General features: G+C 41.4%; 1 protein-coding gene across 4 annotated transcripts in view; it reads right to left on the bottom strand.

Annotated features, from left to right (window-relative positions):
* Nucleotides 1–13,066: 13,066 nt before the first annotated feature.
* The window catches only part of epc1 (enhancer of polycomb homolog 1), a 46,506-nt gene continuing 32,696 nt past the window's right edge, over nucleotides 13,067–26,876 (bottom strand). For 2 of the 4 annotated variants that reach the window (XM_031903137.1, XM_031903135.1), the window contains exons 8-14: nucleotides 26,758–26,847; nucleotides 26,523–26,671; nucleotides 24,669–25,021; nucleotides 18,214–18,332; nucleotides 17,160–17,301; nucleotides 16,410–16,782; nucleotides 13,067–14,619 (exon numbers count right to left, since the gene is read on the bottom strand). In XM_031903137.1, coding sequence (XP_031758997.1) covers nucleotides 14,547–14,619; nucleotides 16,410–16,782; nucleotides 17,160–17,301; nucleotides 18,214–18,332; nucleotides 24,669–25,021; nucleotides 26,523–26,671; nucleotides 26,758–26,847 — 1,299 coding nt within the window. In that variant the 3' untranslated portion in view covers nucleotides 13,067–14,546. 4 annotated transcript variants of the gene reach the window in all.

Raw genomic sequence — 26,876 nt, 5'->3', positions numbered from 1 at the left:
CAGATGAACTTGTTTATTGATGCAGGCAGAACACTTCAGAGGATGTCACACAGACGGCTCAAGTCACACACTCTCTCTTTGGGCTACCCCCGGTACTCCCGCCGGATGCTTCCACCTAGGAACTCACCCCGGTCCACGCGTAGGGCCCCTTCACTGGGAACATTCCCAGGTGCTGACTTGGCGCCTCTTACTGAACATTAGAGGTCCTGAACTCCAGCCATGAATGCTGGGGGGTCTTAACCCCTCTCTCCTGTTGGGGGCTATCGCTGCCCGTACTCTCTAGCCTGCCTGTCACTCCTAGAGTGACCTGTCACAGTACCTCTTGTACTAGAACACTAGCCTGTTGCTGACCTCATTACAGAGGGGGTCCCAGGCAGAAAGACCTTCACAAAATTGGTGTCATCCCTTTTTATATTGCAGCACACTGCCACCTAGTGGTTGCTGCTGCATAACAGGGAAACTCCCTTTTCACACATAAACACTCAGGACCACCTTTAGGTGTCCAAATCACATAAGGCCACCCTCATGGTGCCTGTCTAAAGGGGAACTAATCCTGGAGGGGCCCAATTCTTTGGGGTCCCTACATATATATGGGAAAACATGCCTTTTTAAAGCGTTTAATCACTACCTGTGCCCTGTGCCCCCTCTCCAGTTACTGGGATTGCTTATAATTCCCTGCCCTCTGTGCCCAGCCCAGCTGGGAAGTCACTACAGAAATGGATTCCTAATGTTGCAGTAACTCCAGACTTCATATACATATGTGGGTGTTGAACTACAACTCTCAGAAGCCACAAGAGATCCTGAGAGTTATAGCTTAAGGATCAACTGCAGAACTGCCCCCACATCACAGTAGAGAGTAATGGTACAAACACATACCCTAGGGAGCAGGTTGTAGGCCAGGCAGGTCAAGCCTTAAAGAGCAAAAAGGAATAGAAAACAGAGTCTCTGTCTGTACTGTCCAATTGCATGCTGGGTATTGTAGTTTATATTCTAGCTGTAGGTTAACTTAGGTACAAACTACATTACCCAGCATACAGTGGAACAGGCACACTAGGGGAAAAATGTTGGCTAGTTTCCAAGCTACAAACCCGCCAAGGCTCCAAAAAATAGCCCAAAACTGTACCTTGGCGGGCTTGCACTTTGGAAACCCGCCAGGGCTTTAAATTAGTAGCCCAATTTGGCAGAAAAACCGCCAACCTGGCAACCCTGGTGAGCACAGGTCAGGTGTCTGCTGCTATGCCTATCAGTGAATAGAGCAGGGCGCCACAGGTTGGAATTCTGCTATTCTTATTAGGCCACGGGTCTGGGGTCTGCCATTACTAACATCTAGAGGGGGCATGGGTCCAGGGAAGTGCAAGTCAAAGGGCATCACTTATAAATGATATTCTTTACACATTTTTGCCTAATATATCAATAAAATTGTATTAAGAGGAGCAACAACCTGTGTTTTACGTGTGTGTTCTACCAGGACACTAATTTTGTGGGGTATTTAGGTGGCTTTTTTTAGACATCTTCGATAAAATTTTATAGATTCAGCTATCTCGTGAATATTTCTTCACTTTCGATTGCGGTTTTCCTGCCCATGGAATTCCCCCGTCTGCACCGCACAGTTGTCCCAACGCAATTCTCTGAGTTATTTGACAACTTTGTTCACAAGGTGCGTCTCGTATTGGTTTGTTGCCGAAACTTGCCAGCTTGCCCTTGGGATTGCTATATAACAAGAAAACAAATGTTTGAATAAATTCAGATGTATGAAAAGGAAGAAATTTGTTTACAATCATCCCCACGGGTGATATATTTACTGTGCACATTATCTGCTACTCACTAAATTCACAAATTCACACAAGTAGGTAATGATAAAATTGATCCTAGTGTGTGAATGGTGTATTACAGTGCTGTCATCCCCTGTGGATAGCACAACAACCCCCAGCACAAAATTACACACCTTAGGAACCATTTAATGGCTATTTCCAACTGCTAACAAACTCCCAGAACAAACCCCTGCCAGGTTCACTTCCCACAAGCAGCATAGGGCAGGCAGAGTATGGCACACACAGGCAGGGTAGAGCAGGCAGAACATAGCACACACAGGCAGCATAGGGCCGGCAGAGTATGGCACACACAGGCAGCATAGGGCAGGCAGAGTATGGCACACACAGGCAGCATAGGACAGGCAGAGTATGGCACACACAGGCAGCATAGGGCAGGCAGAGTATGGCACACACAGGCAGCATAGGGAAGGCATAGTATGGCACACACAGGCAGCATAGGGAAGGCATAGTATGGCACACACAGGCAGCATAGGGCAGGCAGAGTATGGCACACACAGGCAGCATAGGGCAGGCAGAGTATGGCACACACAGGCAGGGTAGGGCAGGCAGAGTATGGCACACACAGGCAGCGTAGGGCAGGCAGAGTATGGCACACACAGGCAGGGTAGGGCAGGCAGAGTATGGCACACACAGGCAGCATAGGGCAGGCAGAGTATGGCACACACAGGCAGCATAGGGCAGGCAAAATATGGCACACACAGGCAGCATAGGGAAGGCATAGTATGGCACACACAGGCAGCATAGGGCAGGCAGAGTATGGCACACACAGGCAGCGTAGGGCAGGCAGAGTATGGCACACACAGGCAGGGTAGGGCAGGCAGAGTATGGCACACACAGGCAGCGTAGGGCAGGCAGAGTATGGCACACACAGGCAGCATAGGGCAGGCAGAGTATGGCAAACACAGGCAGCATAGGGCAGGCAGAGTATGGCACACACAGGCAGCATAGGGCAGGCAGAGTATGGCACACACAGGCAGCATAGGGCAGGCAGAGTATGGCACACACAGGCAGCATAGGGCAGGCAGAGTATGGCACACACAGGCCTTGCCATTCTGATTGCATGTTTGTGAGCACCAGTACAGATGATTATTACACCAATCCATGATGCAACCTCCAGACGTCAAATTGATGATCAATACATTGGCAATCACTTTCACTTGATCCCCTTGCTTTAATCATTGACACATTTCAGTGGCTATTGTTTCCAAATGGTGAAAGCTATAATTTTTTTAGTCATTAGTTCAGTCATTGTATATGTGCAGAACTTAGCAGTGTAGCCTGCACTGGCAAACTGTCCATCACCAGCAAGAACTACTGCATTTCTGGACATTTCGCTTATAAACTTTTTTGTTCCATGCTAACTTCATTGCAGGGAAAACATAGAGTGTTTTAATATACCATTAATTATTTCTTTGCAAAGAAGAGACTTCCAAAAGTAACAGCACAGATAGTAAAGCCTGGGGCAGAGTCAAACCTACAGTTCAATGAACACCCCTTTATCCTATAATTATTATCACCCACCCTTAGTAACCCCCTTAAAGGTACAGTATACACCCCTTGAACTCAATGAATAGAGCTTGTGCTGAAATTACTGTTTGCCCACTGTTTTAATTTAAAAAAAAAAAATAAAAGAAGTTTTTTTTGTTGTTTCTGGCACTAAACAAAAATGGGATACCAGTTTCACTTCTTATCACTTCCTGATCCCAATGAATTTCAAAGAAGATGATAAAATGAATTACCAGCCCACCGAGAAGCCCCTGATAAATAACTGCTACAGTGCTGCTGCATAGAAAAGGGAGGGGTAATGTTCATAAAGGAAGTTCAATTAACTTTTAAATTAGTGCTTTATAATGGCAATAAAATGGAAAAAATATTGATTTTTCAAATAATTACAGTAGGCAGAATGTAATCCTATTGTGCTGATTTTTAGCAAAGGTGTTTACTGTCCCTTTTGAGTTGTTTTGGTAAAAGGCCAAAGCTTTATTACAAAGTGAAATAAGAGGCATCATTTACTAATTGCACAAGAGGGTGCAAAGTGCAAAAAAATGGGCACAAACTGTTGTGATTTATGCATTTTGTGTTCTGCCCATACTCCTGTATCACTGCAGGTCTCTGTGCTCCAAAGCAAAGTGAAGTGAAGGAACCTGTGTGTGGCCCATAAATACAGAGTGCAGCCAGACATGGACCCATGTGTTATTTAAATAAATACACAGCGCACAGCGGTCCCGGTGTCTGCTGGAAGGAGCTGAACACTGAGCTTGGCGTCACTTCCCCCCCATATACCCCTCTGCGCAGCTGCTCACCCCCACACCTCATGTAACTCTGCCATTCAGCCTCCAGCTTGCTGGCACCCCCAGTATAGAAGGTATCGGGGGGGGGGGCATTCTGATAACTTTTTATATGAATGGATATAGGGAGTTTGCTAATACGATTCCAAGAACCCGAAGAGTACACTTATTTGTAGTGAAGCAGGAATCGTATTTGTAAGATATACAGCCAGCACGGGGACTGCTACCTGTTGATGAGTACTTACTGAATACACTGGAAGCTACGGCAGGACGTCTACCTATAATTATAGGGAGTTTGCTGCTTGCTAGCTTGTAACTGATAACATGGCTAATGACTCCTCATCTGAAATGAAATCTATTTTTCAAGATGAAAAGGAGGAAAGGCTTTGTGTGTCTGTTGCAGCCATTTGGGATTGGGAAGGCAGCGCTATATTTTTTTGTAAAATAAATCCTGAACTTCACAAGGACTCTAGTATCAGCCCTGAGTGTTTGTATACACAGAGACCAATGTGACTGAATGGTGCATACACACAAGCCTGTGTCCTGCCATTTACATCCATTATGCGCCAATCCATACTGTTTTACTGGTTGTATAATCAAGTTAACCCCTGTAATTCCTTGGTTTTGCCGCTGTCTCCCCGTCACTGCTACTCCTGACAATTTATCCCAGGGGTTCGGAGAGAGACACCTGCAGGGGGGGCTCAGTTTCCAGCAAATACACGTGCACAGCAAAACCCTGTTCCTATTGCAAGAACATTGTACCATAATTACATTTTATATTCCCTGTAGCTTATGGAAGTCCAGAACTACATCAACCATGACATTCACTGTAGTCTGCAGGGTCATCTGTGGGGGTCCAGCGCTGGGCCCATGAAACTGAAGTTTTGGCTGAAGAGGAGGTGACTACCTATGCAATGCTGCAATGTTACATATAGTCAGAACAAGCAGAGGAGGGAATAGTAAGATGGATACTGCATTTGAAAGCAACTACATTTAAAGTGTATATCCAGTTATTTTTCTTTATTCATGTTTGCTCTCCTTTTTAAGTAATACATTACTCTATTTCTCATTATAAAGCTCCAACAGTGATTTGGCAAATAAGGCAGCAACCTCAAAAAGGATAAAATCCTGGTTCAAGTCTCATGTCAACCACATCCTTTAAAGTCATTTCTCCCTGGATATCCATAGTGAGGAAAATGAGGCTTGCTATAAGTCCGAGGCTGAGTAACATAGGAGGGGCTCATTTACTGCACATCCACAGATGCAGTGAGAAAAGTGCAATCACTATGCTTTTTTTTTTTTTTTACACAATGCAATGTTTTTCCCAGAATGCAAGGGTCATTGCTGCTGCTGCACTTGGTACAGTTGAGCTGCATTTGTTGCAACTGTGTCTGGTTTGGCAAAATTAACACAGCACGTAGAATTTGATGTGAATTGGACACAACTGCATAGTCTGGTTCCATTTCCAGTGTTCAGTGTGCAAGTGATGTCTATGCCCAAATCTTTATGTGCTGTGTCTATTGACACAGGGTATGAAGGAGCTACCACACAGCAGTTCTTGATTCTAAACAGAAGGCAGGATGGACTGAATGGTGCCAAGCACAACTATATGGAAGGGTAAAGAGCAGATATTAAGGCAATTGCCTTTAATCAATGTGGTTTTATGTGCAACTCATTTCAGGTAAAATGAGCAAATTGCCCGCTGCTTCTGATCCATGCAAGGAACAAAGGGGTTTCACATGCAGAAAATACATATACAGTAATACATGCAGTACATATGGTCACACAGACAAGTGCAATACAACTGTCTATTAGTTCAAGGGAAGGGCAGCTCGTCGGCAAGCCAACCCTTTACCTGGCATACATGGCTAGACGGTTGGGCAGCATGGTCATAGTTAGCCAAACTGCCAAAACAGATCTGGGAATGTAAGGCCAGCTTTAAGGTGGACATACACATTCAGATTTTAGTCTTCTTCCGACGTTCGGATGTCGTATGTTTAAATGCAACGATCTGAAACTCACATTCAGACTGAAATTGTTAATAAAGCCCTTAAAATACAAATCAGAGGATGTTCTGAACATGAAATAGTTGGCAGATACCAATCGTAGGAAAGTGACTTCCATTGTAGGTCCCCCAAGGATATCACGCACAGATTTTTATTTTAGCCGACAGAAATTTTCTAACCTGGCTGATCGACTAAACGACTGATCACCATGCTACGATAATTAGGAGCCCCACACAGTCCAAAACTAGTACAGAACTGGGTTTTGTATTATATCATGGGTAGGTGTATGGCCAGCTTTAAGGTGGCCATACACGCACCGATATTATCGTACGAAACCTTGTTTCGTACGATAATCGGTGCGTGTATGGCATGTCGGCGAGACGACCGATATCGCAGGAAGCTGCCGATATCGGACGACTCGCCGATCGGACAAGTTTGAAAATTTTGATCGGGCGCCATAGAAGGCGCCTGACCAAAATTCTCCCTTCAGAGCTGAATCGGCAGAAGGAGGTAGAAATCCTATTGTTTCTACCTCGTTACCTGCCGATTCAGCCCTGAATGGTGTGTGGCGGATCTTACGATGTTTCGTGCGACCGATGGTCGTACGAAACATCGTCAGATCGCCACGTGTATGGCCACCTTTAGTTGTAGTGTTGACTTTTGGAGTTGAAAATAGATGCTGGCGGACATCCCATTTAAGATGTGTCTTGATCAGAAAGGTTCAGACCAAAATTTGAAATCAGTAGCTTAAATGTTGATAGCCTCTATCATAAAGGTATTTGTTGTAATGCTGCTTGCCATTTATATTGCAGTAACTAAACAAGCTCAGTCATAATGAGGATTGTCTATTGGCAGATATCACTTCCATGTTATCAGTTAATTACCTTGGGTATTATCACTTCCTTGTGTTAGCAAATGCACAAAGTCTGCACTATATTGACCCAACCAGGAACATAATATCATGACCATGGGAAAAGAAAACATTTTAAGTAAAAAAAACAAAGGTGCACAATTTAGAAAAAAAAAAAAAACCCTGAATGACCTTCCTAAAGAGCTTAGATCACACTGCTCAAACAACTCAAATCTAGGCAGCTGCCCAAGAATACATATAAGGGCTCTGGCACACGGGGAGATTAGTCGCCCGCGACAAAACTCCCTGTTCGCGGGCGACTCCCCGAGTTGCCTTCACCTGCCATCCCACCAGCGAAAATGTAAGTTGCCAGTGGGATGGCACACGCGGCGGCGCGATTTTGGCGATTTGTGCGAAATCGCGCCGCCGTGTGTGCCATCCCACCGGCGACTTACATTTTCGCCGGTGGGATGGCAGGTGAAGGCAACTCGGGGAGATTAGTCGCCCGCGAACAGGGAGTTTTGTCGCGGGCGACTAATCTCCCCGTGTGCCAAAGCCCTAAGGGCTCTGACACATGGGGAGATTAGTCGCCCGTGACAAATCTCCCTGTTCGCAGACGACTAATCTCCCCCAAATGCCATCCCACCGGTGAAAATGTAAATTGCCGGTGGGATGCCAGAGCCCTATGGGCAGTGACACACGGGAAGATTAGTCGCCGTGCGACAAATCTTCGTTGTCGCGGGCTAATAATCTCCCTGCAATGCCATCCCACTGGCTAGAATGTAAATCGGTGGTGGGATGGCATACGCGGTGCAGAGATTTGTCGAAGTTGCCTTGAGAGGAAACTTCGGGTGACTTTGGCTAATCGCGGCGCCGCGTATGCCATCCCACCGGCGATTTACATTCTAGGAGGTGGGATAGCATTGCGGGGAGATTTGTCGTGCGGCGACTAATCTCCCTGTGTGTCACACAGCTATAAACATACACTCTTCATCATGGGGTTAAATATAAAAGTGTAACTCATGAGAAGGAAAAAGATTTGTTAAATAAAAAAAACATAAGCAAGGAGCCTTTAAAGTTTATTACCCAAAAAAGGGTGTGGGATTCACAGCAGGGCATTATTTGCAGAGGAATGAGTTCATTGCCATCAGATAGCTCAGAAAGAGAGATTATTTACAAAGGAATAAAAAAAAAAAAAAAAAAAAAGACTTGGATACTGGATATCCTGACAGTATAACATGTATACTCATGCACTGCTCCCAGAGCTAAGGCAGGCGGAGCCAGTTGGCATCATTTCTTGCCTAGGGTCCACTCTCACAAACATTCGAGGTAGAAAGTGGCATGTAGGTATATGGTAGGAATGATTAAGGAGTGATGCTAAAGGTGGCCATAAGCTTCCTGATCTTTCCCCCAGTATGGGGATACTGTGCTAATGTGATTATTCAGACATAGGGCTCCCAGCAGCAATGTCGTTAGTTATAATCAGTGCTTCGTGTGTTGTAAAAAATCCAGTGGGTTTGTCATTTGAGTGCCTGAGTCTGAGCATTCAGAAGGAGCCAGCGCTACACATTAGAACTGCTTTCAGCGAACCTATTGTTTCTCCTACTCCCATGTAACTGGAGGAGTCCCAAGCCAGACTTGGATTTCTTACTATTGAGTACTATTCTGATACCTACTGGGAGCTGCTATCGTGCTCCCTTCCCATTGTTCTGCTGATTGGCTGCTGGGGGGGGGGGGGGGGGGGGGGGGGGGGGGATATCACTCCAACTTGCAGCGCAGCAGTAAAGTGAGACTATACGGCTAGCTCGATGTAACATTTCAAAATCAAATACACTGATACAACTACACTGTAAAGGATATGATGGGGGGGGGGGGGGGGCATTAAATCCAGCCCTGGGCCTACCTTGTCATTTTGTCACACCTGTTGAAATGCCTATATGACCTGTTCTAGGGCCCAGCAAGATTCTCACCATCAGCACAACACTATACTGGACTCCTAAAGAGTGTACCATTCAATGCTGGCTTTTCTGTTTCACGGTTTTCCCTAATGAAAAAGAAAGTTTGCAAATTTATTAAAGTGCTGCTGCTATACAAATGTTTCTGATTGCCTTACAGTTGGGAGTAGACAATTCTTTTCGAAGGACCATTAACAACAGCAAAAAAAGATTCATTATTAGACTTTGCATAGGAGGTTATTTTGCTTAGGGAGATCATCAGCGCTGAACTTGTATAGCCCACTAAAATGATAATCACCTGTAATCGAGAGGCATTGTATTAACAATAACATAATACATGGAACAATTACATGAGTAAATATGAACATTCTTTCTAAATGTAATTTACCCTTTAACCCATACACTGCCAGCTGATTTGGTAATGGCGAACTTTTATTGACAGAACACTTTGCTTTCTTTCACTTTTCCTTTCTTGGGAGGGGGGGGACAATATATTATTTTTTTCATAACAATCTAAAGGTGGCCATACACGCACCGATAATATCGTATGAAACCTCATTTCGTACAATATTCGGTGCGTGTATGGTATGTCGGCGAGTCGACCGATATCGCAGGAAGCTGCTGATACCGGCCGACTCGCCGATCGGACCAGTTTGAAAATTTTGATCGGGCGCCATAGAAGGCGCCTGACCAAAATCTCCCTTCAGCGCTGAATCGGCAGAAGGAGGTAGAAATCCTATTGTTTCTACCTCCTTACCTGCCGATTCAGCCCTGAATGGTGTGTGGCAGATCTGACGATGTTTCGTGCGACCGATGGTCACATGAAACATCGTCAGATCGCCATGTGTATGGCCAGCTTAAGCTTTCAAAATATGCTAGAATGTTTAATTCCACTTCTGTAACAAGATATAGGCTGCTAAATGTCTAAAACATGAAAAACAATTATTTTCCATAATATAAACACATATATCAGAAACCTGAATTGATTTATGCAAGGAAATACAACTGCTTTGGAAAGTTCCATGTCTCCTAAATGCGCCAATACCAAATATTTATATGGTTTTATGGAGATTTCTCACTTGTACTGTATAGGTCAAAAGCTCCCAGCGGTACACTACCAAATTCCCAAAGCACTGCTTCAGAACGCTGCATACTTTAGATTTGAAGACCAAAAATTCTACTAACAGGTTTATCCCAGAAAACCAAACATTTTTGGAAAGAACAGATTCTGGGGAATCCAGAATAGGCAAAACCAACTGTCTACTCTAAACTACCAAGTTGCAATGCTTTCAAAATTTGTGAAACGCCAGGGGTCCACTGAATAGTTTGATGCCCAATGTGCATGTAGGGGCCCAAAATTAAAACATCCCCATATGATCTATCATTTCAGCGTCTGCAAGATCAAAATATTTTAATCATTTTGTGTGGGATAACACTACAAAAAAGTACTCTCATCCCTGAAAGCCATATATTTAGGAAAGTACACACTCCCCTGAATTCAAAATGGGTACCCGTGTCTTTCTACTCCAAAGTACCAAGCTTTCCTAAAGTTGGCAATTTTTATGAAATTTCCAAAAACCACCTCAAAGCTTCCACTTTGCAGCATCTTATCTCCCACATTTCATTAAAGGAACAGTAACACCAAAAAATGAAAGTGTATAAAAGTAACTAAAATATAATGTGCTGCTGCCCTGCACTGGTAAAAGTTGTGTGTTTACTTCAGAAAGTCTACTATAATTTATATAAATAAGCTGCTATGTAGCCATGGAGGCAGCCATTCAAAGGAGAAAAGGCACATAGCAGATAAAACACCATTGTATTCTACAGAGCTTATCTGTTATCTGCTATGTAACCTGTGCCTTTTCTCCTCTTTTCCAGCTTGAATGGCTGCCCCGGGGCTACACAGCAGCTTATTATATAAATTATAGTAGTGTTAAGGTGGCCATACACGCACCGATATTATCGTACGAAACCTCGTTTCGTACGATAATCGGTGCGTGTATGGCATGTCAGCGAGCCGACCGATATCGCAGGAAGCTGCTGAAATCGGTCGGCTCGCCGATTGGCCAAGTTAGAAAATTTTGATCGGGCGCCTGACCAAAATTCTCCCTTCAGAGCTGAATCGGCAGAAGGAGGTAGAAATCCTATTGTTTCTACCTCCTTACCTGCCGATTCAGCCCTGAATGGTGTGTGGCGGATCTGACGATGTTTCGTGCGACCGACGGTCGTACGAAACATCGTGAGATCGCCACGTGTATGGCCAGCTTTACTGTAGCAAACACACCAGTTTTACCAGGGCAGGGCAACAGTGCATTAAATTTTTATTACTTTAAAGCTTTCATTTTTTGGTGTTATTGTTCCTTTACGTTCCAAGATAAAACATCGTAAATATGAACACCAGGGGTCCACTGAACATTTTGATGCCAAAAGTACATGGCACTTAGAGACCCCACAATATACCTTGTGCACACTAATTTCATGGCTTACATTTACCTAATTAATAAACCCACATCAGTTGAGTGTGGTAAAAGTTTGGTAAGTACAGACAAATCCAAAATGGCTGAATATTTCTTTCTATCCAAAACTACCAAACAGCAAAGCTTTCCTAAAGTTAGCGGTTTTTACAGCATTTCTGAAAATCGCCTAAAAATGTTGCTTATTTATCTTGCAGTTTGTTTTTTTTTTTAAATACAATGACACATCGCCCTAAACACTACAGGTATACTAATCTGTTTGATAGCCAATATGCATAGATATACCAAGTATGTGGTTATGTACGGACCCCAAATAAAAGTAGTGCATATGGATATTCTCTCCTGCCAACTCAGCTTCTGCAAACAGAACCCCCAACTGCATTTTATACGCTGTAAGACCGCCCCTAACTGTACAGGGCCCCCCCAGAAAACCATATATTTTTGGAATGTACATATTCTGATGACTTCAAAATAGGCAGACATCTTTCTATGTATGCATTTGTGTATACAAATCTAAAAGTAGTGTGACAGTGTCTGTATATGAGTGTGTGCTAAAATGTTTGCTGCGTGTGTATGTATGTGTGTGTGTGTGTGTGTAATAGTGCAAATAAAGGCCACTTACCTGTTCTGGAGCAGGATGGATGCAGGTATGGGGGGGCGGGGCACGAAGAAACAGGAGAAGCTGCAGACGCAACACAATTGCATCTGCTGCTTGGGGGCCGGTCCTGTGACAGTCGCATCACATGACCAACATGCTGCCTCTGCAGACAGAAATCTCTATCTGCACTAAAACATACGCCAGTATGTAAGTGTGCTTTGCAGTGAAAGGACTAAAGCATACATAAACAGAAGGTATATCATATTTATATGTAAAAAGTCCATAGCTACTTAATTTTAAATCATTTTTAATTTTGTTCAGCCTGAAGGTGGCAATATGGATGAAAAGATACATTAAAGGGGAGGTATATGCCTATATACACATGTGCAACACAAACACAATATATAGGCTTGCGTTGCAAATGGGGTCTTCCAAATCTTTAAATAAAAAAAAATACTCTCATTCCTTTCTGTTGTAAAGCATTACCAGATAATGTTTTTAACCTGTACTTCCCCTGCCCAGGAATGAGGGCAGTTTGTTTAAAGAGAAGCTATGCATAACAAACCCTTCCCTTTGCCCACCAAGTGGCTCAGGCTTTACAGTAAGTAGGATGATCATCATACTGAAGAACCACTGCAGGAAGCATAATGTATGATTTTAACAGATACTTCTTAATTAAACCTAAGGCCTATAGCAGTGGCATTTTACCCACGGTGGCCATCACACCGTCCTTTCCTGATTCAGTTACAAAGAATGGAAAAGGTTCTGCCTATTAGAGATCCAAGGACAGGGAGAGGCGCTGCTCTAAATGCTTTAGCAGCATCAAGGGCCACTACGCTCCTCCTTAAGAGCAATGTTGAAGACAAAATGCTGTGTGCGCCATTGCCCTAAAGGCTTTTTGCCATTTACAGTAGAACGGTAGGTGACAAACTGTTGAAAGCACAAAAAAAACACACATTTGCCAAAACCTTTCACAGTGGAGAGAAACAAGGCAACAGCAAGTGATTGGTCAATCTGATAAAGCTGATGAGAGTGTGTAACAGCCAAACACGGAAGTCAGTGATCTGTTTTATTTCCTTTAATTTTTTTTCCTTAATTTAGTGGGAGCTTCTCCTTCCTTTCATTTAGGAAAACAAGTGCAGAACATTAAATAAACTTGACAATGAACTCAGAGCTGAAATCAGTACAGAAAAAAAGAAACATCACCACGTATTGTTTGTCAACATGTAATGCCCTGGGTTTATTTTGTGAGATTTCAGTCACAATTTCTTTCCAGGCGGGATTAAAAACCTCAAGGATAATAATGTATGCCATTGGTGCGGTCATTCAGACTTCGGTACTGACATAACATTAGTAGTCTGTAATGTACCACTCTCTTCACAGAAGAGAAGTCAAATATTTCCAAAGGAAGGCACCCGATAGTTGTGGTTCTGGCCTTTCAGCCTTCTGGAGAGTTGTAAAAAGGAAAAGAAAAAAAAAGAAACCCAAAAAACTGGCTGTTTCTGAAACTGGAATGATGATACACGTACAGCAATTACTGCATTCTTCTCCCTTATATCCCTTTCTTAAGAACAAGTAAAGAATGAAGTCTTTAACAGTTACACGATAAAAAAATAATTTTTAGAGGTTTTTTTTTTTCCATTTTTTTTAAAAAAGGGCAGACAACATAAAAAAAAAAAAAAAAAACTCCAGTTGTATGGACTCCATTTGCATACTTGATTTAACACTTTTTTGGTGTAGGAGGAAATGGGGCAGGACGGGTTTTTGTTTGTAAAGCAGCAACAAAACCTAAGTGCCTGAAGTACCAGAAACCACCCACGTGATGTACAGGTGAATGGGAAGATTCAAGAGACTTCATTATTATCTTGTAACTTGTGATATTAGAACAGAAGATCCCTATTACATTGTACATTCTCCACTTATAAATGTTGCCATTTCTCAAATTTCTGTATGTATGTCACCATTTTTTTTTCACGATACACAGAAAACTCAGGGGCCCAGCGAGGAACCAAGTTATGTTATACCATTTACAAAATACCAAGGAGTCCACAGCTACCTAACACATTTACTACAGCACAGGAACCAATGAAGGTACAGTGTACAAAAAACTGTAAACACGGCACAATAAATAGATAAAACAGCAGGTTCCGCACCATGCATATGATGTGATGACACTTCTCATCGCTATACAACCTCACACTCTTACTTTGTTGCAGTTTGTTTCCCGTTTCCCCTCCCCCCCCAGTGCAAAGCATCACAAATGAACAGTTCTGTATTCAAGTAACATATATACAAGGGTATTACAAATATGCAGTACTGTACAGATAATAGGAAAGAAATAAACATCTGTAAATTATGAATACAGCAATTAACAGTACAAAAAAAAATAAAATCAAAGCATGAGAGATGTGCATTGCTGTTGAGTCCCCACAGCTGCCACGGAAACGCAGTGTGCTGCTTCCCACCATCCCTTGCATTCATAATGCTACCGATGCATAGCACCTAGACAAGTTCCAAAGGCTGCAGTCCCATTCCTGTGGAAACTACGTCACCTCCATAGCTACTGTGTTGTCTGTTATACTGTTCAATGCTGGCTTTTCTGTTTCATGGTTTTCCCTAAAGAAAAAGAAACCAGGCAAATTTTAAGCATTTTATTTTCACAAGTTACACTTTTGCAATAGAACACATTTTATATTTCCCTTTGCGGAGATTCCCTGCCTGCTTATGGCCACCTTTAGAGTGAGTGCCTTAGGCACTTGCGTTCTGGGGAATGGCGTTGCTGTGCCAGAGCAGAGCAGTGTCAGGAAGCACATTCCAGGGTAGGCGGTAATGTCAGGGCCCAATGGGGCCTATAGCTTCTGCCACTCCCTAACTTAAAATTCTGAATTGTATTTATTTTTTTTAATGAAACTCGCTCCTGTTTTCAGATAAGTTCAAGCCCTGTTGCGGTTACACCTGTGCTTTTTTTTTTTTTTTTTTTTTTTTACAATATTGGCATTCACAGCTTTACCCAAAGTTACACCATCAAATCTTGGCAACTAAAGTGGTAGGATGCAGGTAAGCTCAAACAAGAAAAATGTGAACTTACAAATATAATTAACCATTGGCCAAGTGGCATATGCAATCATGATTTAATGACTCCGGGCACCAAAACTGAATGTTAAACACTGATGAGCACCTGGGTCTTCAACCCTACTTGTTTTTAAATAAATCTAAACAATGAGCTAAATAATAGTTATTTTGTGACCAACACTCCACAGCTGTTTCTCTGGTAGCCTGCAAACTACCTTTTGGGTAGCACTAACTAAGCATCTATAAGCTTTAACATGTGACATGGGGTTGCAATATTACCCCAGACAAAGACCTTTGGTCTTTGTCTGGGATAATATTGCAACCCCATGTCACATGTTAAAGCTAGTTAGTGGTACCCAAAAGGTACGATTAAAAAAGGTACACATTGGTTCCACATCCAAATCATGGTTTCAGAATGGAAGATGGGATAACAGAGCAGGATACATGATCTGCTTGGTAAGAAAGGGCCAGCACAAGATCTTTGCTTGGCCAACCCAAGTGGTGAGCAAAGTTGAACTCAAATAACCACTAATAAACTGGAGTTAATGATCAGCTCTCATGGAGAACCTGCTGGCAGGTATTGCAGTTCATGGGATTTTCCATCAAGCCTAAACTACATCTGAACAAGTTCTGTGATGGCTTATGCCCATACAGGGGCTGTCCAGAAACCCATTTTTCCCACACCATGTTTAATGTAAGAATTTGATGGATATTCCTCTATTCTGTGTGAGCAGTCACAAAGCAGATGTGACACATAAAATGTGTGGTCAATTAGGCACCAACAAATAAACAACTGAGTTTGCAGGGAAGGAATGCACAAATGAATAAATGAAAGGCTTCCACCACTTCATTTTGAGGATTATGTTTAAAGGGGACCAGTCACCAACACATAAAAAAGTCCTTTGCAAATTAAACATGAAACACCATTTTTTTTAATACATATAACACACATACCTGCTATAAATGTATTTAAAGATCTGAGCTGTCCAATCATATATTGACTGTCCTCACAGGGAATAACTTTCACTTTCCATTCAACACTTCCTAGATATCATTGCATTTATCTATCTCGTACATGGGCATCAGGTGCCAGATTGTGACAAGATTTTTGGAAGATGCAGGGCTTGTCTTAATAACTGATTACAAAATGGTGCTGGCCTGATTGTGTACTTGCAAGACAGAGAGAAACAGGATTTATATAATTTATGTAGTGTAAATAAAATGTATTTTGCTGAACTAACATGGCAGGTCCCCTTAAAGGCTCCACATAACACAGTCATTGGTTAGATCAATATTCTATTAAAAAAATAATATGACAGCCCATCCTCTCTTACCTTGGTACTGCATCCACAGAAGATGCTGCTGGAATCTTGGGTACCTGACAATTTGCTGCTGCTGCTGCAGCCAGCTTTAAGGCAGACGAAGGAACAGCACTTAAAGTCCTAGGTAAATGGCGTGCATTGAGGGTGTTAATAGAGTTTACAGTGGCAACGGAGGAGGGTACAGTCAATCGGATGCTATTCCCAATCAGGACCTGAGTTGTTGCAGAATTGACAGCAGTTCCTTGGTGACTCAGAGCGCTGTGGGAACTAGCAGTCTGTGTAATATTGGAAGGCTGTAGCAAGGCTGAACCAGTTGATGATGTTTGACTTGTATGTACAAGTGCTGCGGGTGTATTACTACTGAGGTGTAAGCCCTTGTATACTCCTGCGGGGTAAAGCAAATAAAGTGCAATTAAAAACCTAAAAGAAACAGAACATGTTTAAACAGCAGTTAATGAGAAAATCAATTCCTATTTGATTTTTTAGGACCAATTTTTAAAACTTTTACAAGAGAAAATTTGAAAAGAATATATTTGTAAACTTAAGAGTTTAATTGTGCCCCCCAATAAGAGTGGGGTTTCACATGGAAATTTATTATACACACAGGCACAACCTAGAGTTTGTAGCTGTACTTCCTGCTGTCCATTCACCTAATGAGCACAGGATATTTGTATGACTAATATTTGTAATAAACTGCCAACTGTGCAAGCAGTAACAAGTCCAGTTGCTCAGTTACATGTAGATTACTAGAACGCCACCCACCTGAGGATTGAAGGATGCCATTCACTCCAATTCCAAGGACTACGTCATCCTTCATTTTGAAGGCCAACAGCTGTTCTGACGTCATCAAAGCTGTAGCAGCAAATTGAGCGCTTGCAGAATCTAATGTCTTTGAAATAAAACCCTTTGTATGCATATAAAAACATAAAAAAAATAGTTCTAAAACAATTATAAAAGCTAGATGCCTATGCACTAACTGTCATGCAGCTGCCACTTGTGATTTATCGTTATTATAAAAAAGGGTTTCTCAAACTCTTTTACGAGCTTACCACAGCCAAAAGTGAAAATAGCGTTCTATCTGGATCCCAGTTAAAGGGCACCTATACCTCAAAAATTGCTTCCCCCACTAGAGGTACAGGCAATTGGGATGGGGAAAACATTTTGTATATTCTGTCACTATCAAATGCTGTAAGTTGTGCTTTTTTGTTTCCCTTAACATACTGGTTGTGGGCTCACTCTGATGAGGTCATGACATTACTAATTTGGTTTTTTACTATTTTTAGGGATTATAGAAGAATGTTATACTGCGCATTTCACCTTGAAAAAAAGCTTGAAATCCAGGCAAACATTGAACTAAACAATACATATTTTAAAGCACCTATGAGTTCATCAAAGTATGGTATGTTTTGGATAATGGATTATTGGCTGATCGCACCCAGGTGTTCCAGCTTTCCTTGTAGATATTGCATATGTATGTATACACAGAGTGCTGCGTACATAAGCAGTGCTATATAGAATATAAAAAAAAAAAACCTACATCTGATTGTGGGCAGTAGCAGGCTTGCAATAAGCACCAAAAGCAGCAGTGCTGAAATCACTACATGGGGTGCAGTTCTGAAATTGCAGTAGATAAAATATGTAAAGGGTGAACAATTGATAGTACTACTCGCTCTACCACCCTTTTGGAGGACCAGATGCAGCCTACATATAATAATGCTGCTCCATTCCCTTCAATTTCCTAAAATATACTTTTTAGAAGTGAATTTGTTCAGTATTCCCATAAACAGTGGCACATAGTAAAAAAAAAAAAAAGTACCTGTGATGCGTTGGCAGAAGAGTTATTATTTGCCTGCTGCTGATGGATTTGAGCAAGCTGCTGTTTCTGCATTAGTGCCAATTGTTGTTGATGTTGCTGGTATTGTTCGGCTGTAAATGCTAGAAATAAAATGCATTGCATTAGTACAGCAGCACACAGCATCTGAAGAAGAGTCCCAGGACTATGAATACTGATCAGCAAACTGTTTTCTACACTAGGTGGGTACACTCGTAGAAATGCAGTCAGTTAGCCAGTACAGACAGCAAGGGTTTTCTAAATCAAACAAGCCACAGTGATCATAATCAACAATTTATGGAAAATAACATTTTTCATATACTAACACAGGTGGAACCAGAATGAAATGAGATGATGCAAGTGAGAACTAATATTAGTCAGTACTTTGCACATTGCACATAGAGGCAGATGATTATACACTGTATCAGAAAAATGTATCTTAGGGAAAGGGAGGAGGAAGAGGTATTCTGAGCTGCACACAACCTCCATTTTAAGGATGAAATGGCCATCCGAGGCCTTTGTCTGGAGCTGTGATTGTATGGACCCCAACCATGGTTATAAAATGATTACAAAATGCTGCATAACTAGCAGACTCCAATTAAGTAATGTATTTCGTTCATATATTCACATTCCATCCCTATACCAGAGAACGGCCCAATATGGTTTGTGGAAAGCAAGCAAATTCTGCAGAGTTATTTGGTCACCGTTAAACCGACATCCATATCATAGGAAGACATTGAATACTTGCTACTAGCTTAGAACAGTTGAGCACATTATTGTTGGTACATATTTACTAATCCAGAATGTTATATACAATGTAATTTGTATGTGGTGCACTACAGGAATAAACGTGTCAGGCAGGCCCCTACATTAGGTTTAAACACTAGCTTGAGCAATGGCTCAGGGTTTAGGACAGTGATTCCCCAAACTGTAGCTCCCGTGCAACCTGTTGTTCACCACCCCCTCTGATGTTGCTCCCAGTGGCTTCAAAGTAGGCGCCCATTTCTAAATGTCTGGCTTGGAGGCAAGTTTTGGAAGCCCAGAGACACAGTTTTACTCCAAGCAGAGCCTCCTGTAGGCCAGCAGTCAGCCAGGGGCTACAATACCTGGACAGTACTAAGATTATATACAGATGTGATCTAATATCCATAAATGTTTGTTACCTGGGTTCATTTTTTAACACAAATAAAGGTAACATTGCTCATGGCACCTTTCTAAGAATTTTTGGCTATTTTGATTTTTTTTTGCTTTTTTTAGTTTCAGAGCTATTAAAGTTTACTAAACTTTTTATTAACTGTTAATAAATGTAGTAACACCGCCATCTGCTGGTCAGTTTCAGTAAGTGTATGGACAGAGATAGGAGAGAGATATGTTTAGAAGGAAAACAGAACTGTAATGAGGTTGCTCTGTTCAGGAAATAAGAAAGACACAAAAAAAGGTCACTTGAGGTTTCTGATCTGAGCAGAGCAATCGGAAGTAATGCATATGTATTTCTACCAGCAACATGCAGGAAAGCATTGAGGAGATTAGTGGCAGCAGCCAGAGGAGATTAATCACAGGGTAACTAAACTCCTAATGTGTTAGTGGCCTTAATGTACCTACAGCTGGCAATTTGCAACTTTACAATAGTAGTACACACACACACACACAATGATACATGGTGAATGCACTGAATAATGACATCTCCCCTGAAGAAAATGCAGGAGACTGAGACCAAGCACAGCAAGCAAGGCCCCCTGTGCTTCTGGCCTTAGATATGCGGCTGTGCCGGCACTATGGTGTTATGCCCAAAGCTGTACCCGTTGTCTCTATACCATCCTGACTGTGCTTTACTAAGATGAAATGCAAATGGCTTACCATATATACTTATTGCAACAATCACCCTCTACTTGCTTTAGCTTTTGCTGGTATTCGTGTTGGTATGCGAACATAGACACAATTAGCAGAAATACATACACAACCTTCAATTATAAAATATGATTTTATATACACCATCATAAAGACATTTCTTTGGTAGCACTGAAGATTCACTACTGAAAAGGGATCTATTATCCAGGTATGGGACCAGTTACCCAGAAAGTTCCTAATGGCAGGAAGACTATCTCCCATAGATCCTATTTTAAGGAAATAATTTGTAGATTGTTAGCTCTTTTGGGCAGGGCTCTGCTTTATATGTTACTCTGTATGTCCAATGTATGAAACCCACTTATTGTACAGCGCTGCGGAATATGTTGGAGCTTTGTAAATGTTAATTCATATTTTCACAAAAATATTTCCCTTCTCTGTAATATTAAACCAATACCTTGTACTTGATCCCAAGGTATAATTAATCCTTACTGGAGGTTAAACAATCCTACTGGGTTTATTTAATGTTTAAATTATTTTTAGCAGACTTATGGTATGGAGATCCAAATTACGGAAAGATCCCTTATCTGGAAAACCCCAGGTCCCAAGCATTCTGGATAACAGGTCCCATAGAGATTTATTTAAGCAAACAATTCTTAGTATCCAACAGATATCCTTTTTCTCTGTAAAGCTGGACATACACATTTTTCTCTCTAACAACCAATTGCAGCGCAATCAGACAAATCTATCAAATTATCGTAGGGTTAGTGGACACCAAACGATCATACATCAATTGTGCAGGTTTAAAAATTTTCACCAACAATTAAATTTGCCCATTGTCTGTAGGACTACGTAGGCAGTTTCCCTAGCTTATTGTTTCATTTTCCTTTATGGACAAATTGTACTTTTAGATGATTCGTTTCAATATAAGCTTGGTCCTACAATAACAAAAAGATCTTTTCAAAATCTTAACGTCTATGGCCAGCTTAAGAAATCAGCAGCTTGTACTTGCTGATAAGCTGCATGAATCCATATTGGTGGCAAAACTTAGTCGTAAAGGAACAGTAACACCAAAAAATGAAAGTGTATAAAAGTAACTAAAATATAATGTGCTGCTGCCCTGCACTGGTAAAAGTTGTGTGTTTACTTCAGAAAGTCTACTATAATTTATATAAATAAGCTGCAATGTAGCCATGGAGGCAGCCATTCAAAGGAGAAAAGGCACAGGCACATAGCAGATAACACACTATTGTATTTGACAGAACTTATCTGTTATCTGCTATGTAACCTGTGCCTTTTCTACTTTTTCCCAGCTTAAATGGCTGCCCCCGGGGCTACACAGCAGCTTATTTATACAAACTATATTAGTGTTACTGTAGCAAACACACCAGTTTTACCAGTGCAGGGCAACAGTACATTATATTTTTATTACTTGAAAGCTCTTTCATTTTTTGGTGTTACTGTTCCTTTAACAAATGGCACCCAAAATGAGGGAAAGACCCCTTATCTGTAAAACCCCAAGCACTCCAGATAACAGATCCCATACTGGATAGTAGAAATTTTTTCAGCACATTCCAGTGTTCTAGGTGTCAGCGAAGACTGTACAAATAAATGCAAAGCAGGGTAACTATTACACAAATGCTTAGTGACAGAAGGGGCAGAGCTATATAAACTGATATAAACTGAAACGGAATCATGGAAAATCCTAAGGCTTACACCCAGAAATGCTTCTGTTTAGGCCAGTTCCTTAGCCATTTACTCATGAGACCCAGACTAAGTATGATTTAGAACCATGTATGCACCATGTTATAATGAGTACAGCATGGGACAGCCCATAGTTTAAAGGGACATATACTTTTTCAACATAAGCTCACTGAATAGGGGTTGTGCTGAACATGTTTTTATTACAAAATACAAATGTTCTTGCATTAAAGTGGACCGGTCACCCAGACATAAATATAATAAAAGTCCTTTTTAAATTAAACAAGAAACCCAAATTCATTTTTATATTAACACATCCAAACCCATTATAAAGGCATATAAAAATCCCAGCTGTCAATCATATATTGCCTGCCCCGCCCTCTATGCCTTAGGCATAGAGGCGGAGCAGACAAGTACTTTAACTTTCAATTCAGCTCTCTCTTTCCCCTCCCTCCTAACCATCTAATTGTGCAGCCAGTACAGGGACCTGGGCATCTGGTCCCCCATTCTGGCACATATACAAGATTTTGGGGTGATACAAAGCTTGCCTTAATAACAGTGTCAACAAAATGGCACCTGCCTATTTGATGTTTCCTTCAGTCCTGGAATTACAGGACAGGATCTAGATTTATATTACTTATATAATGTAAGTGAAGTTTATTTTGCTTAACAAATGCAATAGAAAAGAATTTTGAATTATTTCTTAGGGTGACAGGTCCTCTTTAAAGAATAGGACACTACTTTTAGCTTAGCACTGTCTCACTGCTGAGTCACTGTTTGCATAGAAGCTGGTAAAATATGTTACCAGTGCACAACACTCTGCTCCTTATCTCAAAGCATTAATAAGGCTGCAGCTTAAGGTTTGTTTATACAGATATTATGATGGGCACACAGGGGTGATTGTCAGCCCGAGGATAAGTGCAGGCAGACAATCGGCCCCTACACTTAAAAAATCTTTTAGTTGTGCCTGCACCTGTAAGCACTGAATTTGCCCAGAAGCAGGCACACACAGCCAATAACCGCTGACAAACTCCATGTCTCGCATTTTAATGCCCACGGTTAATCTCAGCTACCAGGGGCGACTAATTTCGCCGAAATGCCTTCATCTGGCAAAGTGAATTGCGGTGGAAAGGCAAATCGTGTTGCTTTGTCTGCTGCAGGAAACTTCATGTGACTTCAGAAAAACAAAGTGATTAGAGGCTCACAGTAGCAGAGATTTAACCACGGGTGACTACTCCCCCCTTGGGTCATTGCCCTTAGGGCACTGGCACACAGGAAGATTAGTCGCCCAAGATAAATCTTCACTACCGTAGGCGACAAATCTCCCCAAAATGGCTGGTTTACCTGGAATATGGGACTGCATTTATATACAGCTTGAGAAACTGATCGTCGTAAACGAGATAAATTGCCCATGGTTAAATATCAGCTCCTGTGGACCACTAATCTCCCTAAATGCCTTCCCACCAGCAATAAAAGTGAATTGCGCAAAATTTTTCCGTTAAGGAAACTTTGCCTTACTTCATAAAAAAATGTCACATACGCTTAGTTGCCTGCGGTAGCATAGATTTAACTGCAGGAGACTAATTTCCTCGTGGCCCTAAAGGAATACTGTCATGATTTTTATGGTATAGCTTTTATTTCTTAATTACGCTGTGTAAATTGCATGTAATTCACTCTTTTTAAGATTTTATTCTTGAACCAACAAATGTATTTTTTTTAGCTGTAATATTAGGGTGTAGGCGCCATCTCAGTGCCTGAGTCTGAGCTTTCAGAAGGAGCCGGCGCTATGCATTAGAACTGCTTTCAGGTAACCTATCATTTCTCCTACTCAATGTACTATATCAATACAACCCAAGTCGCATAATAGCAAAACAGGCTTCTTCAAGGGTGCTATTTTAAGTTTACCACAAGTGGGGCACGAGAGCACATTTAGCAAAGCAAAAGATTTCTAAACTCATTTTGTTCTCTACATTTCTAAAATCCTTCAGGAAACCTGCTCTAAAGTTTCCTCTGACTCTCATTGTATTTAATGTATTTTGGGTACCACTACTTCTGCCCATCACTATAACATATTTAGGATCTGGAGTTATTATTCATAAAAGTCAATGTACCATTGTTTACAAGTGCATAATGTGTGTTCTATATATACTTTACTGTCCAAACTAATTGAGGCTAAGCAGTGCTATTAGCCCATGGAGTCACTATCAGTTTGTTGGACAAATGAACCCTTCATGAGTGGTGTCAGGGAGCTGTTTCTTTGTTACCTGCCCATTGTTCTGCTGATCAGCTGTGGAGGGGGGGGTGATATTACTCCAACTTGCAGCACAGCAGTAAGGATTAAGACCCACAGAACTTTACGTACATTTTACCAGAGGAAATTCTCAGTATTGTCTATGGCAGGGTAATTTCTGGTGTTTAGTAGCTGCTACTAAGTAGCTCTGCGTGTCCTTACTGCTACGCTGTAAGCTGGCGTGATAAACTGAAGTTTATGAAAGCACAAGTCACATGGCTGGACAGCACTATTAAGGGACGCGTTTTAAAAAAAAAAAAAAAAAACCAAAGAACAACATGTTTTCATTATAGTATTCCTTTGAGGTGCATATATGTTTATAGTGCCCCTTTAGGAATCATTGGTATAGCCTGTTGCAGATTTGGGGGAACAGCATGAAGACAAATGACATTTTCACACAATAAAAGTGGTCATCTTTGCTCACACTCTAGCTCTGCTTCTACTCTAGCAGCTTACAGGTTTTTATAACTAAAATATTAAATTTAAGATAAACAAGCTTAACTGAAAAGAATACAACTTTTTATTCTTTTATACACAAGACAGATTGGACAGATAAACAAGTTTGGCAGTAACAAGGTTATGAAAAGATAAAGAAGAAACATACCAAAGTGTGCTGAACCACTGCTACTTTTACTTGATGTCGAGGTACTACAAGACTGGGTTCCAGGTTGTGCTGCGCCTGTTCGAGTTATACCCTTGTGAAACGTTCTATAGGAGTAGTCATTAATGTCACTTTCATGTAGGGATGTTGTCCGAGGCCTAAAATGGCGCCACCTACATGATTTAATATTGACTAATATCTGGCTGAGGTCTTTAGAGAAACTTTTATCCGAGGTATTCGTTTCTGAGGTATTGGCAAATGAATTGATTGAAGAGTGTTCTGAAGAGGAAAGCATATCAACGTCCAGCTGATGAAAAGCACTATTGTAGTCTGAATGGGCTCTGTCAAGGAGCACCCTGTAGAAACAAAGATTGGGAAATAGAGTTTAACCCTCAAATTATAAACAGACTGAAAACAAGCTTTGATTGCATTAAAGGACATGTAAAGCCTACATTTGCCTACAATGTCTATCAGTTGGGCACATTTTCCCCACCCAAATGGCATCATTTGTACTGCATATATCCCCTCCGTTTGCCAGCACCATCACATTTTCCTAAACCAAATAGCAGCTTTCACCTGGTGGCCATTATTTCTCTGATACATTTAAATCTGCAAACAGCCTACACACACAAAAACTCTTATTCAGCATACATTTCATCAAGGATACAGGCTCACACAGGCACAAATGTCTTTGATAAAAGTTCTGCTTTGTTTGAGCACTGTAATGGTAAAGCTGAGCTCAGGAGAAAACAATTGAAGCAGACAGCTAGAGCTGAGTTTCTATAGGAAGCAGCAATGCCATCTCTTCACTGGCTGCTAGACTGGGGGGCGTGTTTAGTAATCTGAGCATGTCCACAAGCCAACAGCCAAAGCAAATTCCTGAGGGCGGGGGCTGAGTGGGTTACAGGAGGAGAAGGAAATCTAAGTGATTAAGGGGATGTTGCAGCCTTACTATTAACCTCTGGACAACCAGTGTGGCAGGTATTGAAAGATTTCAAAGAGGCTGTTCACTGATTAAATTTGTGTGTGTGGAGTTTACATGTCCTTTAATAAGAGACAGTATTAATTACACTTAAGCATTCTGTTTCTAAAAAATAGGAAATAGAGCAATATTTAAAATCTTCTTCTAAATTAAACATAGGTAGGTGCATGAAACAAAGTTTTGAAAGTATAAAATGTAAAGGGATGTGGTGCAGTTCCAGACAAAATAAATGATATATGGTGCTTCACATTCTGCCACTTGCTCTCATGCCTAGCTGGCCCAGCCTTAAAGGACAAGGAAAGGTATTTTGACATTTTACAGCAAATATTTTCGCCACATTAGTGCAAGCTAGAACGCTATATTTGTTCTGCAAAAAGCTTTACCATATCAGAGTAAACAGCCCTAGAAGCTCCCTCTGTTTTTTTTGAGATAGTAGCTGCCAATTTAGCTTGGTCTCAGTAGTTTCCGTGCTGCAGCTCCAGCTGCTGGTAGCTTAGATTACACAGCACGGTTGGGAGGGGGAGCGAGGTGCACAGACTTGTGCCCTGCTCTGAAGGATTTTTTTCCGAGAGGAAGTGAGATAGCAAAGAACAAGTTTAAACAATAAAAAAAAAAGAATTTCTGAGTTTCTTTTGATAGAAGACTCAGTGCAGCTTTTATGTGAGTGAGGTGTACTTACATGGACCTTTCTGATTAAGCTTACTTGGTTTTTACCTTTCCTTCTCCTTTAAAAGAGGAGACACACATTGGCACAACCAGATTTTTAGGTAAATTACCTCATCTGTAATTACCTGGGCCAACAAAGTATATAGCCGTCACTACGGTAACCTTACAGATGATAAAGCAGCTATAATGTATTTAACAAGATATCTTACCTTCCACCACGTCCAACCCGTCTTCGCGCAAATCCAATACACTTGCGGGGAACAGTGAGAGTAGTGAGGCAGTATCTATAGCGAATTTCTCCAAGACCTCCTTCCTCAGGACTACACCATGGCCAGTTGCCAGTTTGGTCCAAATGTGGCTTGGAATTACAAGGAGGAAAACCTTTATTATTAGTATACAACAAACACCACTTGTCTGTGTATAGGCATGAGGACTGTTACTTACAGCATAGTAATTACAGCCAGCTTTCCTACGGAAAGCAAATGGACCATCTGGATCATTTTCTTCCTCAGCCTCTGAGGAGCCAGACATGACCTGGTAAAGAAACCAGAAAAAAACACCAG

The sequence above is a fragment of the Xenopus tropicalis genome, chromosome 6 (genome assembly GCF_000004195.4).
Source record: "Xenopus tropicalis strain Nigerian chromosome 6, UCB_Xtro_10.0, whole genome shotgun sequence".
Classification (NCBI taxonomy): Eukaryota; Metazoa; Chordata; class Amphibia; order Anura; family Pipidae; genus Xenopus; species Xenopus tropicalis.
The sequence above is the reverse complement of the archived record's forward strand: the minus strand, read 5'-3'. Positions and strand labels throughout refer to the sequence as shown.